Below are 13,572 nucleotides of genomic sequence, written 5' to 3' on the forward strand. Positions count from 1 at the left end.
AACAAGTTGAATGTAAAACAAAATTTTATTATACATCACTCACTAGAAAGTAGGCTTCCGTTAAGGATCAATTGTGTAGGAACTAATTGAAAGAAATAAGAGAAGACAAAAGGTTGTAGAAACTAATTGAACGTAATTGCACAAAATTGCAAAACTCATCTTCTTCATTTTGATTTACTCAATCATATATATAATAAAATTACAATTACTGGAAGCTATAAAATAGGAATACTAACATACTTGTATACTGACCATTAATGCAATATAAAGGTAAAATAGTTTAAGGGTAATAAAATCAGAATTAATAATAATAAAATCAAAATTAATAATCAACATCCTCCCTTAATTCTGATTTGGAACAACCTTCATGCCCAACATATCTCTTAACTTGATGAAAGCATCAATCTTGAATGGATTAGTGAAAATATCTGCAATCTGATATTCTGATCTGCAGTATTCCAATTTGATCATGTTTTTCCCAACTTGGTCTCGCAGGAAGTGATATCGAATATCAATGTGTTTTGCAAGATTAATTGCAGAGACATTATCAACATAAATCTTAATTGGAACATCTATATTAAAACCAATTTGAGTCATGATATTGCTAAGTCAAACTGATTGACAAGCACTTGCTGCTGTTGCTACATACTCAGCTTCACAAGTAGATAATGCAACAATTGACTGTTTCTTTGATGACCACAAGCAAACAGTCTTTCCGATCAAAAAACAATTACCACTAGTGTTCTTCCTCTCGTCTGAATCTCCACCCCAATCACTGTCTGAGTATCCGACGATTTCAATCTTCTTAGATGAAGAGTAAAATAGACCAAAAGTTGTAGTACCTTTGATGTAGCGCATAATTCTCTTTACAGCTTGTAAATGAACTTGTCGAGGTAACTCCATGTATCGACTGACCAATCCCACAACATAACATATGTCGGGTCTAGTACACGTGAGATATCTAAGGCTCCCAACAATCTGCTTAAAGTATGTTGCATCTACAGTTTGCCCATCACCTTTCTTCGTGAGCTTAATTCCAGTTTCAATTGGAGTTTTAACTGGGTTTGAATCCTTCATCTTAAACTTCTTTAAAAACTCATCAGCATATTTCCTCTGATGAATGAAGATTCCATCATCTCCTTGGATGACTTCAATGTCCAAAAAGTAGGACATAAGACTGAGATCAGTCATCTCAAATTCCTTCATCATGATATGCTTGAAATCACCAGTCATTTTGAGATTACTTCCTGTAAAAAACACATGATCAACATAAAGACATAAAATTAGCAAATCTCCATGATCATTAGTCTTTACATAAAGACCATGATCTGATGCACATTTTTTGAATCCAGTGGCATGAAGAAATGAATCAATCCTTTTGATCCAAGCTCTTGGTGCCTGTTTAAGACCATATAAAGCCTTAGTTAGTCTGTACACAACAGTTGTAGGAACTAATTGAAGGAAATAAGAGAAGGCAAAAGGTTGTAGAGACTGATTGAACGTAATTGCACAAAATTGCAAAAGTCATCTTCTTCATTTTGATTTACTCAATCATATATATAATAAAATTACAATTACTGGAAGCTATAAAAAAAGGAATACTAACAGACCTGTATACTGACCAAGAATGCAATATAACGGTAAAATAGTTTAAGGGTAATAAAATCAGAATTAATAATAAAATCAGAATTAATAATCAACAAATTGCATATATACTTATACTTTATATTAAATAATTAGGAGAACGAGTTCAATTCATTCGATGTCGAGTTTATTATTTCACCATCTCTACTCATTTCATATGGAAATAAAGCAGGCTTTAGAGGTATTTCCAAGTCTTCAATGTCTCCTTCAAGCATTTCCACTACTCTATTCATTGAGGGTCGATGGTGAACATATATTTATTCACACTCACTAGCCTTATTCATAGATTATTGGACTATAATAATAAATAAATCCATTGTTTTAATTAATATTCTTATAATTGGGTTTATTTGGGCTTTAACTATTATTATTGTTAATTTTGTGTTTTTAGAGTAAATTATCCAGAGGAAGCATCTACCTTTGTGAATGGGCCAAATATGCAAAAGTCCAAGTTGCTTCTTGAACCAAAACAGAAAACAAATTCTGAGGAGAAGAAAGAGAAAATAAAAGCTACAATATCTCAGAAACAGAATTGGAAGCAAATCTTCTGTTAAATAAAAAGAATTATGGAAAGTGGAAACTGTTTACAAAATCTAAACTGCAATATTTTCCCAAGATCCTTGGAGCAGGAAAGCCTATAAAAGGACACAAGCATCAAGGAGAAGAGAGAGAGCTTCATAGGGTTTTCTTAGTTTATTTTCTTCTCAGTAATTCTTTTGTTTTGCCTCCGCATGGAAGGCTAAAACTTTTTGGTTGATTCTTTTGTAATTTCCCATTGAGTTCTGAGGTTCTGTTCAATAAAAGTTTCATTTTTCAATTCTTTATAGCAGTTGTTTTTATTGTCTAATCTTCTGGAAAACTAGTTTTCTGGAAAACTAGTTTTTGTGAGAGGTTGTACTTGAACGCATGATTGAGAGTCTTCCTTGTCTTAAACTTTGGTTTCTTAGTTAGTTCGCATCGTTCTAATTAATTTCTTGGGCGCATGATTCAAGAGAGAGGAGGTAAGCATTCCCATGGAGTATACGCATGGAAAAAAGTGGGTATTGATTAAACTAGTAGACGCATGTTTTACTGGTGAGTTTCAGTTGAATTAGATTGATGCATGTTCAATCTGGTTTAGCTCTGTTGGAGGATTGAGAAAAGATTAATCTTTAGAGAACCTATGAAGAATTCAATGGTGGAAGAACTTAGGATCAACCGCTTTTTTATTTTCTATTTTAATCTCTTTTATATTTTTTGCACAACTATCTCAAACTCCCTTTTTATCTTTATTGTTATTGCTAACTTTTATTGCTTGCAGATAGATTTTAAACCCTGATCAACTAATTTTACTATTGGATTCGTTGGGAGACGACTTGGGGACATTTGTCCATAATTATACTATCATCTCTCTAGTGTTAGACAAGTCTACGCTAGAATCATATTAATTTGACAGCAAAACGACAGTTATCAGTCAATCACTTGGTTTCAATTGTATACACCAAAGAGACACTATAATCATTTTCTTTGCTATTATCTTTTCCTCTTCAGTCAAATCTTCCATATCTATATCTTCCTCTTCTCCGATATGATCATAGATCCAGAGTGGAAAGTAAAGTTGACTTGAGTGGTCTACATGGGGATTTAGATTCTTCCTCTTGCTCGCCATCTCCATAAAAAACATTCCAAAGCTATAAACATAAGCTTTATGGGATATTCCTCCAATATTTTTGTAAAATAGCTATGGAGCCATATATCCAATGGTTCCTCTTGCTGTAGTCATTGTGACGATACTATTATCTATTGGATATAACTTTTCCAATCCAAAGTTTGAAACCTTAGGGATGAAGTTTTCATCTAGTAAGATGTTATGAGGTTTGATGTCAAAATGAAAAATCTGCATCTCACACCCATGATGCAGATAAGCAATCCCACGAGCCACTCCAATTGATATATTATATATCTTTTCATAACTTAAATGTATATTTCTCTCTTTTGAGAAAATAAATTTATCAAGAGATCCATTGGGCATAAATTTATAAACAAGAGCACGCTTTGAGCCACTAACACAAAATCCAATTAATCATACCACATTTTGATGATGTATTCTTCCAATGGTCGCAACTTCATTGATAAAATCTTGTCCATTTGCTTTGGATTTGCCTAACATTTTGATGGCCACAGAAGGCCCACTGCACAACTTTGCCTTAAAAACAGAGCCAAATCCTCCTTCACCTAACTTCTCTTTGAAACCTGCAACCATCTTCTTGATTTCCTTGTACGAGTATCTAATAGGTGCCAAACTATTTTGTTTAAAGTAATTTTCAATATTTTCATACATTGACATATGTCTTTTTCTCCATTTATATATAAAAATAACAATTATGAATGACAATCCAATCAAAACTTTGTAAGCCCATCCTATCAGAATACCTGCAATAAATTTTTTACTTTGAGTGATTACGCTGGTAATGTAATGCACTAAAGTATTTTGTAAAATATTTATCGTTCATAAAATCCAAACTTTGCACATCCATACTTAGTAACATAAAAAAAAAGTGTAAATTTAATGTCTAGCACAAAGAAATATTAACAATTTTTTTTCACGTTGCTATCTATAAATATATTTTTATGTAACAGTAATGTGTCCTAAGACCTAATGGAGTGATGGTTGTAAAAAATGCATACGTATTTTTTTAAATAGTTTCTATAAATTTTTTAACTTCAATTTGTGTTCCTCTAACCTCTTTTAACCTATTGAAAATCACAATTCTTTTAATCTTTAAGGTAATTAACATTTAATATGGGTTAAAAACCTTTATTTATTTCACTTTGAGGATTAAAATTTTGATTTTTTTTAAATTAGATGAAGAAAATATGAGAATTTTTTTTGATAAATTAAAATTTAATTTTAAAAATGGGAAGTATGTCTGAGATCCAACGTCAACTATAGATAAAAATATTTTATAATATATAAGTGAATGCAAACATCATCTTACTGTTTTATAAGATTGAGTTAGACTTAAAGTTTACTTCTTAATATAGTATCATAGTCAATTAGAGTGTATCATAATAAGAGTTTGTTGGACTTATCAGACCACTCATAAATATATAGTCACATGCACGAGTTGATAGTCTCGACGTAAGGGGTTATGTTGGATATTCTACATCGATGACTAGATATAAGGATATTTTATAGTATATAAGTGGGTGCAAACCTTACTATGAGTCAGTTATATAAGGTTGAGTTAGGCTTAAAGTTTACTTATTCGATGTCGTAGATTTCTAACGAAATATTACTCGTATCGTAGATTGAAAAAAGCTTTCAACGGGTACTATGAAAATGACACTTGTCCCAATCCATTAAGTGGCCTTCAAAATTACGAAAATGTAGTACCGTGTGAAGGTGACTTATTGGTGATAAGGCGCATGTTGAGAACAATTCCAAAACCTTTGGATGACAGCCAAAGAGAAAATATTTTCCTCACACGCGACCTTACCAACAACAAGTTATGTTCCATGATAATAGATGGGTGTGGTTGTACTAATGTGGCAAGTACAAGAGTGGTGGAAAAGCTTGGACTACCCACTATCTCTCATACAAAGCCCTACAAGAATGACTTAATAAAGAGGGTGAAATCATGGTTACTAAACAAGTCCTCATAACTTTTGTTATAGGAAAGTATAAAGATGAGGTTTTATGTAATGTTGTGTCTATGGAAGCAACACATGTTCTTTTGGGGAGGCCTTGGCAATATGATAGACAAGTTCTACATGATGACCAAACAAACAAAATGTCTTTCAACTTCCAAGTGCATAAGGTTATATTAAAACCCCTATCTCCCAAAGAAGTTCATGGGTACCAACTAAAAATAAAAAACAAAAGAGAAAATGAAAAAGAGAGAGAAAGAAAAGATAATCGGGTCATAAACTATCATCTTACACAACTAAATCAATCATGTTGACTCGTGCCATGCTACAAACTGCACCTCCAAGGTGTCCTCTTCCTTATCTTTTTCATTAGCAAATACATCTAAATACTTAACATCTTGGACAAAGAAGTTTTGGGATGAAAATCAAACACCTTCTATGGATTCTCACCTTTTAAGAGGATTTTTTTCACCAAGTACTTTCATCCTCAAATATTATTTCCCAACATGGCTTGTATATAGAGCTTCCACTTTTAAACTCCTCAAGCTTAAACTAACTATGTTGTTTGCATGAGTTCTAAATTCGAGGTTGGATTCTCTCAAACTTGGGGGGCATGATACAATCCAAGCCCATAAAGAGATGACCAAGGACTCACATTACCATCCACACTATAAGAAGTCATCTCAACTTTCAAGTAAAGACCCCACCAAGGATCTAGCAGACCTTACCAGAAGGAGAATGGGCAAAAACTAGAACATCAATTATTCTTCCTTCTAGTCTTCTTAAGAATAAAACAAGTTGTAAATAATTTGGGCTCACATTGGAGATCCAAATAGCAAGATGGGCTAGAATAAGGTGCCTTTAGCATAATAGCGGGTGTAGTTATCATTTTGTCTTGTTTCTAGCCCTTTAAGAAGGAAATTTGACCTAGTTTCTAGAAGAACAAACATAGGGTGCGTTTTTGACTTAGTCAAACCCTAAAGGCAGCCTCTCAAACATTTACCACCCTACCCCTGCCCTTCTTGCCCACCAAGGCACCCATTCCTACAAATAGGGTGTCATACTCCATGTATTTTCATGTTGAATTTGAATAGTAAAGTTACTCTGCACAACTTGTGTGAGGTGTTTGTGAGGCTTGTGTCCTCTTAGCATTAGGTCTTATCTTGAGTGATTTGAGAGCTCTCAAGTGGCGACCCTTTACACTTATCTTGGAGGAAACCACCCTCCAAGTGGCGTGTCCACCTCTCTCCCATCATTCATAAGCTTCCTTTTCCTTCATCTTTTCTTTTCATCTTCCATTCCACCATTTTCTCTTTGTGTTTATGTTTTTATTTTCCTCCATTTTTCATTCGGTCTCTGTCATCTTATTATGTTTCCTTCCATGCTCTTTCAATTTCACACCATACATCATCGTCATTATATAATGTGTTTTTCCTTTTGCCTTTGGAAGTGAACCTTCACATTTACTTAACCACTTGGTTAAGTTCGTGTCCAATGAGAATCTTCCCTAGGTCTTACTATCTAATTGTTAAAAATATCAATCCTAAGTAAAATGTCACCTCTAAAATGGAACAATCTAAAATCAACTCACATCAAAAGAGGTCAATCTTTTTTTATCTTATGTATTGGAGTAAGTTAGTGTTGATTTCTCTCGGCAAGTGTACCGAATCAACTGTAATATATTACTCTTTAAAGTACGCATGTCGAACCCACAGGGAACAATTCTAATTAAGATGTTCTGTTATAAAACTCATTAAGTATAGAAAATAATTTTGAGACTTTGTCCATAACCAAATTAAAGAATTCACGAATAACTCGGAGAGTTAGGGTTTGATTCAGGACGTAACAAAACCAACTTATCAAATATAGAGAAAGATACTTGGGATTGAATTGCGTCTATCTCAATCATCTGTATTTTGAATAATACAATATATAATACTCAAAATTACTTATTCTTTATGCTTAATTTAAAGTCATTCACTTTGATTCCTCACAAATGAAATTCATAAGATAATTTATCAAATACTGATTCCTCAAATATCTAACAAATCATCCAGCTTTATGAACAGATCTATGATGCAATTAATAACCTGGAATCTATTCCTAGCATTACAAGTTATCATGTATTTTCGTCTATTTCAGATCCTTAAAGGTACTTTCCAGTTGAATTTAAGGATCAAAATCAAGACTCTATTGATCAGACAGAATCAAGCAATAAGCATAAAACGAAAATACCAAGAACAAGTAGAAAAGATAATATTATATATATATATATATATATATATATATATCACCAAGAATGCATTTGATCAAGGTAAATTACATTCAATCCCAAGTTAGAAAGAATTTAGCCACTCATGACAGCTCCTCCAATCTTCATTCTTGATCTGGATTGCATAAGAAGGGCTGATATGAGCAAGTTCTTCTCCTAAGAACAGAGGTTTTTCCTCCTTCTCTCACTAATCTCTCTCTATAAAAATTGAATCTTTCTCCACTGCTCCTTTTGAGTTGTGTTTCAAAATTTATATAATCAACTTTAGCTCAAGCTAGCCAATTTAGCTTAAGCTAGATCTTTCGGTGCATTTTTAGCTTGAGCTAGCGATTCTAGCCTGAGCTAAATCAGTACTGCACCTTTAATCAACTCTGGACAGTTTTAGCTTGAGCTAGCGATTCTAGCCTAAGCTAGATCAGTACTGCACCTTTAATCAACTCTGGACAGTTTTAGCTTGAGCTAGCAATTCTAGCCTGGGCTAGATTAGTACTGCACCTTTAATCAACTCTGGACAGTTTTAGTTTGAGCTAAATCCTCTAGCTTGAGCTAAATCTTCTTGTGATCCAATTAAGTTTTTACTTTCTTTCGGTCAATGGCATCTTGAATAATTCTTTCAATGCTTCATATTCATCTGCAATTTACACAAAAATTGAGATTAAATTTCTTCATTTGTTTCTTGGTTCAAAATATATAATCAGATTCAATAATTCTCAGATTAGGGTAATTTTCTTACATTAAGCAACAATTAAGTTCCAAAGTGTTCAATTTTCTCAATCATAAAAACTACACATTGGCACTTATTAGTTAGATGTAAACATTATATAGATGTAATGCATGTATATAAAAGAATGTGTGTAACAGCTTAATCAGAATACTTCTGAACATTAAAGGTAAATTGAAGGATGATGTGAATGCATGTCTGGATTTGATTGAGATGAATATACGAGAGGAATTGGCACCGTGAGAAGTTGGTAAACATACATATTTGCCTGCAGCGTGTTACACTTTGTCGAAGAATGAGAAAATAAGTTTTTGTGAATTTCTTAAAGGTGTTAAGGTACCACAAGGCTAGTCTTCAAATGTTAAGACTCTTGTATCTATGCATGATTTGAAAAACCAAAAACCCCATCCCTTATACAAAAACCAAAAACAAGTTTCCTTGCACCAGCAAGGATCCACCAGACCTTACATGACAATACTAAAAAACACGTATAAAATACAAGATACTGAGACCCCACAACCCTCAACCCAACATTGAAACACACTCTCAAAACAGACACAAAATCCAACAGTTAAAGAATATCTTTACTAGCATTATGACCTACATCGAACTCAATGCCAAATACAATAGTCGATAGCATGCAAAAAGATTTTAACAACATTTCTGTTAATGGAAATTTGAGAACTACTAATAGAAGTCTATTATTTTGTGTAATTAAAGAATTTAGAAATTAATATGATAAGTCTTACGTGCTAGATACAGGATTAGCACTCCCAGCGGTGATAGACCAGATGAGCCTGAAATGAAGGAACATATGAAGTTTAGAATAGTGGTGATCTCAACAGTTATTAAAAAAATACTATAAAGGACCACATATAGCTATAAAGTACCACATTTTTCCTTTTACAAAATTGTTCGAAGACGTATATATGATACTTAAAACGTAGACTTTGACTCAGAAACCGCGTTTCTATCTTGTTTCCGTAACTCATTTTAATCCATACAAAATTTTAAATATTCGTGAAGTGCATGAATTTTTATTTCGGTATTTAATCATGTAATTTTGTTGATGGTGTTCTTTGAGTTTCTAAAACCATCCTAAATTCTTCGTTTTAAAAGCTTATATTTTGAAAAATAATTTTAATGACCTTACAATTTCTGTGAGTCCCAAAATAATGTTTGTTTAGTTAAGAAACTTCTACATGTGATTGGTACATAAATTGTTTTGGTGAATGTTCCCCCGAAAATGGCCTCATATGTTTCTTTGAGTTAATTTCTTGAACATATTCTTCTTGGACATGGGAGCAAGAAAGAGTGTGTGGTGGCAGAACGAAGCACTAACAATTTTCTGTATGTGTAAAAGGTAACGGACAAAGAAAAAACATATGGAAGCAATTCCAAACACGTAACCCAAAATTCCAGCATACTTTTCAACTTGTAGCCTAAAAAACTCAATAATTAAAAGTGCGTTTCGAAGAATTTGACGTAGATCTCCAAAATTATAATATGCCCAAAAATGTGTATGGTTAGACCTTGTGGACTTTGACCTTCATAAAGTTAATAAAAGTGAACAACTCAGAGATAATTCTTGATAGAATTAAACACTTGAGTTACATAGGATGAGCCGGGAGATCCTCATTCAGCTAATTATTAATTGGAAGAATAAAAAATCATTAAGCAATTTTTGTGTGGAAAAGCTAGCAGGAAATTTCTAAACCAATATTTCTGCATGCAGGTATCAAAATCCTCAAGTGCATGTAGTTTATTCCATGAAACATTACATTTTAGTCTAGTCTTAAGCTTGTTTCACACTATTATGTCCATTGTAGCAAATTAACCAAAACCCTATTCGTAAGCATTCACGTTCTCTGTACCCCAATTGCCACAAGAAGAATACTCACCACTAACTAGTTGGTATTAGTTGATCACACTCTCGAAACTCACTACAAGTAGTTGTCACTCATCATCAATGTTCATTGATAAAGGTTTATCCAAGCCCATCAGAGTTTTGATAAACTTTCACTATAAGAAAATCATGAAATAAAAACTAAAATAATTAGTTGTAATAATAACTAAATTAGAGACTATTTTAGAAACTAAAAAAAGATTGGTTTCTAAATTTTTTTTATCAGCAATGACAAATATATAAATGCGAACCACATTAGGAGTGGAACAACCCATTAACAAAAGAAAAAACATAGACCTCTCTAGATCCCTAAAAAGGCATCACAGAATCAAATGCATACATAACAGGGGTTCCAAACACCAACTGGAAAAAGAGACCGGAGCAGCATGAGATTTTGTAGAAATCCAAGACCAAACTTTTTTTTGCATCAAAGAACAAACTTCCGACGCGTCAGCCACTCCCCTATTGAAAATAACCGAGTTTCTGCGAATTTAGATCTCCCCCACGACCCCTACCCAAATAGTATTCCAAACCACATTAATCGAAGTAGAGGACGTGTTCATCCTAAACTGCGCAAAGTTTGACATAGGGTCATTGTGAGATACAAATGACACTCCCAGCCACTTAAAGCAGTAACACCATACCCGCCAAGCAAAGTTGCATTCGAAAAATAAGTGACGGTATGACTCTTCCTCCTTTCCGCACAGACAACACAAGGAACTTTCCACCAGCACCCTTCATCTTTCCAAATTGACCCTAGTAGCAATCTTGTTTTGCAACACCCTCTAGGCCGTAAGCAAAGCTGAAGGAAACGCTTTACAATTCTAGAGCTTACTAAAAACCGAAGATGGGTCCGCCACACTAACCCTCCTCACTAAAGAGTAAGCAGAGTTGACAGAGAACATCTAACCTTCACCTTATCTCTGTCAACTACCACATTGTCTATCAGTCCCTTTTCTTTAGTCATCCTTGATGCCCCAACCAACCCTTCTGCCACAATAAGAAAAAGGAACGGGGCTAGCGGATCATCTTGACAAAGACCTTTCTTAGGGAAGAATTCCTTGGTTGGACTACTGTTCACTAGAACAGAAACCGACGCCGATTTTAAACATCCTTTTATCCATTGAATCCACAACTCACTAAAGCCCAACCTCCTCAACATATAGTAAATGAACTCCCAACTAACTGAGTCGTATGCTTTCTCATAATCAACTTTGAAGAAAACGCAACTTTTTCTCTTCCTTTTATACTCTTCCAGGACCTCGTTGGCGACCAACACACTGTCCAACAAACTCCTCCCTTCAAGAAAAGTCGACTGTCTGACATCAATACCTTTGTTGATCACTTTCTTGAAGCGTAGTAATAACACTTTAGAGATGATTTTATACAGGCACCCAACTAAAGAGATAGGGCGAAATTTACCGAGTTGCTGGGGATTCTCGACTTTTGGTATAAGACAAAGGAACGAAGCGTTAGTGCCTCTGGGCCAGTGACCGTTGACTGCAAAGTCTTTTACTGCCGCTACCACACCATTTTTAACAATATCCCATCAGAATTTTAGAAAACCAAAATTGAAACCATCAGGGCCAGGACTCTTGCAACTATCACATCTCCAAATCGCAGCCCTAATCTCTGTTGGGTTTAATAGTGCCAAAGTTCAAGAGGGGGGGTGAATTGACCTTTTAAAACTTTCTCGCAGAAACAGTGTTTAACTCAGTTTTACAGAAAATAAATCGATTTATGTGAAAATGAACAGATTTATTTCAGCACTGTTTTTGTTTGAAACGCTTTTAATACAGCAAGGTTAATCACAAGACTATGTAGATAGATTTTCCAGATGCACACACACAAATATCAGAATGAAAAACAGTGAAACACAAAACAGCAAACTTCAATTTCAAGCAAGTGATTAAGGTTCAATTGATAACATGCTAATTAATTGAGTGACCTTTGCAAACAACCTGTTCCAGTGACTTTTGACAGACTATGAGTGTTCTTCTTGATGTCAAGCAATTTTCCAGAAATTAAGAACAATGAATCACAGAACAGCAAGCTTCAACTTTCAGCAATTGTTTAAGGTTCAATTAATAGCTTTGACAGTTTCTTGAGCAGTCTATCACAGTCAATGTGTTCCAATGGCTTTTAGCAGATTATATATGTTCTTATCAGATTCAAACAACTTTTTCAGAAATCAAGAACAGTATGCACAGTGCCCAGAAAGAACAGATTTATTTTCAATTGAACAGATTTATTTCTTTGCTGTTTTACCAATTATGCAGAAACGAAATTGCAGAGAGTGAGAGAGAATGAACACAAGCAGTTATACTGGTTCACTCAACCTGAGCTACATCCAGTCTTCACCAACAACAGGTGGAAATCACTAAAACACAGTACAACCAAGTACAATTCCCACTGTTCTTGAAACCTACAAGAACTTAGGTACTCTTGCTGAAAAAACCTATTTCAGCTCACACACACACACTCTCCAAGAACACCTATGAAGAAGAGTGTTCAACCAAACTATTACAAGGAATAAGAAGTGAAACGACTACACCTGATTGAGGATACAAAGATCAGCCTTAAACCAGTAGGCAAGATTGCTAGAACAGTAGCTGCACCTCACACCAAGCTTTTGGAACCAAACCAAGAACAAGCACTTTGTGATTTTCGAAATCTTTGAAGAATAAATGCTAATCCTTTGTAAACTTTTGATTCTCTGCTGTAAAAACTTGTTTTTGCAAATGTATGAACTGTTGAATTGATTATTAACTCAGAAAACAAGTTTGCCTTTTATAGAGAACCAACTTATAATAGATATTTGAAAAACAGTTAAAGCTATTATAAAATGAACAGATTGAAAACAAAATGAACAGATTTATTTTCAAAAAGCAGTTATAGAATCTGTTAAGTGAGGAGACTTAGTCAACCATTCTGGTGCAGAGATAAAACTGAAAAACGTTTAAGCTTGTCATGGCACCAGAGACAAAAAAGAATCTATTCATTTACAGATGAACAGATTTATTTTTCAAAACGAAAACAGAGAAAGTTTAACTATTTGAAACTCAGTCGTTTTGAAAAGAAAAAGACTTAGTCAAAATGCTTGATGCACAAAATCTAATTTTCACAGGACAAAGCCAAGGCATCAGTGTAAAAAATGAATCTGTTTATTTAGAAAAGAACAGATTTATTTTTATGCAGTAAACGTGTTTTTTGTAAAACATGTGAAAAACAGTTTAAGAAAACTTATGCTTGTTCTTATCACATGGCCAGTAGTTATGAGGTGAGTTACTCAGCAAAAAGCCCACTCTTAGACAACCTCTAAGCACTACCTAAGACATACTTAAAGCAAAGCAAAATACAAATGAAATGTACATATAAGTCTTCATCAAACACTACATA

At 33.9% G+C, this 13,572-nt stretch overlaps 1 protein-coding gene across 1 annotated transcript; it reads right to left on the reverse strand.

Annotated features, from left to right (window-relative positions):
• Positions 1–609: 609 nt before the first annotated feature.
• Positions 610–3,964, reverse strand: LOC137815364 (uncharacterized mitochondrial protein AtMg00810-like). Its single transcript, XM_068618508.1, has 3 exons — positions 3,713–3,964; positions 1,323–1,398; positions 610–1,247 (listed from the first exon to the last, which is right to left on the reverse strand). The coding sequence occupies exons 1-3, from the start codon at positions 3,962–3,964 to the stop codon at positions 610–612; spliced, it is 966 nt and encodes a 321-aa protein (XP_068474609.1).
• Positions 3,965–13,572: the final 9,608 nt, after the last annotated feature.

The sequence above is a fragment of the Phaseolus vulgaris genome, chromosome 1, assembly GCF_000499845.2.
Source record: "Phaseolus vulgaris cultivar G19833 chromosome 1, P. vulgaris v2.0, whole genome shotgun sequence".
NCBI classification, from domain to species: Eukaryota; Viridiplantae; Streptophyta; class Magnoliopsida; order Fabales; family Fabaceae; genus Phaseolus; species Phaseolus vulgaris.